Raw genomic sequence first — 3,755 nt, forward strand, 5'->3', positions numbered from 1 at the left:
TGTGTTGAATGGATACTGCAGTTGTGTTGAAAAGATACTGCAGTTGTGTTGAAAGGAAACTGCAGTTGCACGGAACAGAGGACATTCATCCGTTCAACACAACTGCAGTATCCTTTCAACACAACTGCAGTATCTTTTCAACGCAACTGCAGTATCCGTTCAACACAACTGCAGTTCCAGATGGATGACACGTCATCTGTTCCGCGCAACTGCAGTTCCCTTTCAACACAACTGCAGTATCCTTTCAACACAACTGCAGTATCAGTTCAACACAACTGCAGTATCAACCATGACCCATGGTGCACAATACATTGTGGACCATGGTCCACAGTATAACGACTGGTAGTTGGTAGCATTGTTACGTGAGAAACATTCGCGATTTCGCGGTCCCAATATGCGCCCAGTCTAGAATCTAGATGCTTCCATAATTTTTTGGGTAAATTAGATGCTTCCATAATATGAAACGTTCTATATGATTCTTTTTTCCATGTATAAATGCATAATAAATATTCTTCTCGTTTAATTTGATGTGTCCAGTTATAAAAAAAAAAAATAAATAAAACTAGAGTGAGGTTATTTAAAATATAACTTTTTGGGTGATATTTAATTGGAATAAGCGTCAAATAGGCCACTGAACTACACACAAAATTGCAATTAGGCCATCGAACTAAAAAAGAATGCGATTAGGACCCTAAATTACACAAACTCATGCAATTAAGTTCAAATTGACCTGTTTACCTGTAATTGTGCTGACGTGACGATTACCAATTTTTAAAATAATTTTTTAAAATAATTTTAATTAAAATAACTATATAATAATTATATAAAAAAATTAAAAAAAGAAGAAGAACTGCCGGAGACGATGCAGTCTTCGTCTCCCTGGCAATGAAGACCTCGTCTCCATGGCCTGAGATGATTCGTCTCCGGCAGCGTTTTTTTTTTTTAATTTAATTTTATTTTTATTATTATTTAATTATTTTAATTAAAATTATTTTAAAAATTGGTAACCGCCGTGTCAGCACAGTTGTAGGTAAACAGGTCAATTTAGACTTAATTGCATGAGTTTGTGTATTTCAGGGATTCAATTGCAATCTTTTTTAGTTCGCTAGCCTAATTGTAGTTTTGTATGTAGTTCAATGATCTATTTGTCCCTTATTCCTATTTAATTTAATATATAAAACTTATATATTTAAAATCATATTAAAAATATTATCTATTCATTCTATTTATATGTTTAGATCGATTAACAAGGTTTGAATTAGCCAAAGACTTTGTGGTCAAGTGGCATCCGGTGTCCCGATTAGCACTCCCACATGGATGATGGAAGTGGGTTTGAGCCTCAGTGGAGGTATAACTAAGGCATAAAGCGACGATTCCCCTTGGGCCAGCTCCGGTGCCTCCCGGAGCGAGCGAACGTGGGAAGAGTCAGCAGTACTAAAAAAAACAAGGTTTGAATTAAATTTTTGTTATATTTTTGCGTATAGTACGTAGGTGCGGGTTAGTTATGCGTGGATTGCGTGGTTTCTAGTTGGTGGCTTGCGGCGTAGAATATATGGACTTGACGTGGTTAATTGGTTTATATGTCAACTCGTAATCCCAATGGGTCAGGATGGATTTGGAGAGCGCTACATTTATCACTCGACTTATTTTATATTTTTTTCATTTATTGTCGTTCTTAATTTGTATTGAGTGAATTTTTTTAAAATTCATCCCCATTGTACCGAGTGTGAGTGCCCATTATGAATACTTATCACTTATTACCTTATTATTATTAAAATAATATTTAAATTACTTACTCATAATAAAAAACATTCTAGTTATATTAAAAGATAAAATAATAAAAATATTCAAATACAATAACTAAATTATTAAAATTTAAAAAATAAACTTATTAGTTTATTACTAAAAATAGTAAAAAGTTAATAAAATTTCTACAAACTTTGAAAATTTAAAGTTATTTAAAAATTAAAATAGGGATGGGCATATCACATATACTATATTGTAATATAGTCGGTAGTAAAAAAAAAAAATTTGATTTATTTTATCTTCGGGATTTGACCTCGTTGGTCAATGGTGTTGAGTTCCTTGTTATTTCCCCATCTCTGGAAGATGGAAACCCCAAACTGCCCGGCAATGATCAAGAACCCTCTATCCAACTTATTTGATTCCGCACGCCACACGCTAAACAACCTATTTATACGCATTCAATCCATTCTCGGTCAGCTCAGATCAGATTCATACTAACAACCATTCTATTCTATCTGCTATTATTTCATAATTTCAAAGCCATCCAATTCAAAAACAATGGAGAATAAGAATTGGCAGCAGTACCAACGCGTGTTCGACTGTTTTGACGAGAACAAGGACGGGAAACTATCGCCGGCGGAGCTGCAACGGTGCATGGCTTCCATCGGCGACGACTTGTCCTTAGAAGAGGCCCAAGAAGCCATCTTGAGGATGGGTTCTGGGCCAGATGGGTTGCTGGGGTTTGAGGAGTTCGTGAGATTGTTAGAGGATGGAAGCGATGAAGACAAAGCTAGGGATTTGAAAGAGGCGTTTTCGATGTACGAGATGGATGGGTGTGGGTGCATTACGCCTAAGAGCTTGAAGAGAATGCTGAGCAGATTGGGGGAGTCTAGAACCATTGATGACTGCAAAAACATGATAGCTCACTATGATCTCAATGGGGATGGTCTCCTCAATTTTGACGAATTTAAAGTTATGATGTCTTGTTAATTAGTTAATTGAATTGCCCACTCTCCTTCCATTCATAGCTTAGTATTATTTGCACTACTACTGCTTCAGTCTTTCAATTCTTCTTCTGTTTATATGTAGTTATCAGATTCCATTCTTTTTGTACAGCAAACACTATTTACCTCTACTTATTCTCTATTCATCTCGTTTATCTTAGAAAAATATTATTACTTGGACTTCGAATTTCTACTCCATACTTTTACTTCCTCACACAAAAGTTTGATATTGACACTTTCATTGGGATCCACGGAATGAAGATAACATATCATATCTTGCCACGTCAGATAGTAAAAGTGAGGGAGCAGAACAGTCCATATAGTATAACTCTTTATCTTATACAAAATTTGACAGATTTATGATAATGGTATTTTTTTTAGACTTACTTTTACTTCTTTCAGATTACTATCAGCTATATGTTAATTGTTAAACACGGTTATATACACAATAATAGCTAGTTATTGGCTACATTTTTTTTGAGTTACAGTCTATCCGAGGGTGTACACCGGATAAACCTCGCATAATCAGCAAAGATTCATAGGACCTAAACCAATTTAGGTTGTCCATTCTTTTGATCCAGTGAGGAGATAAATATATCCATAGCCACTACATGAGGATGTGCATGCACTAGGTAAATCTCATCTTATGACCCTAACGGACAAAAGACTACACTTCAACACTTGTAACCCTAACCAACAAAGGACTACAATAAGGTAAATTACTTTAGTTTGTACATAACTGATCAGCTTAAACTAAGGAAACTAATAAGCACTCCCATTAGGAGTTAAACTTGTAATCTTGTATTTACCAAATATCAATTTAGTTGGGGTTGTCCCGGCTCTTCAAAAAAAAAAAAAAGATTATGCTTTCTGGGTTACTTTCTGATTTTTTTTTTGGTCAAGTTGCATATCATTTAACATAGATTTATCTTATTAATTCATAATAAAATTAATTAATTTTATAAATAACAAATAATGAGTAAATATAAATAATTATGAGATTTA

The 3,755-nt window shown here is 34.4% G+C and overlaps 1 protein-coding gene across 1 annotated transcript; it reads left to right on the plus strand.

Moving 5' to 3' along the window:
* Window positions 1–2,239: 2,239 nt before the first annotated feature.
* On the plus strand, window positions 2,240–2,937 carry LOC116000249 (putative calcium-binding protein CML19). The gene has a single exon (XM_031240284.1). The coding sequence runs from the start codon at window positions 2,305–2,307 to the stop codon at window positions 2,734–2,736; it is 432 nt and encodes a 143-aa protein (XP_031096144.1). The 5' UTR covers window positions 2,240–2,304; the 3' UTR covers window positions 2,737–2,937.
* The last annotated feature ends 818 nt before the right edge of the window (window positions 2,938–3,755 follow it).

The sequence above is a fragment of the Ipomoea triloba genome, chromosome 12, assembly GCF_003576645.1.
Source record: "Ipomoea triloba cultivar NCNSP0323 chromosome 12, ASM357664v1".
Lineage (NCBI taxonomy): Eukaryota > Viridiplantae > Streptophyta > Magnoliopsida > Solanales > Convolvulaceae > Ipomoea > Ipomoea triloba.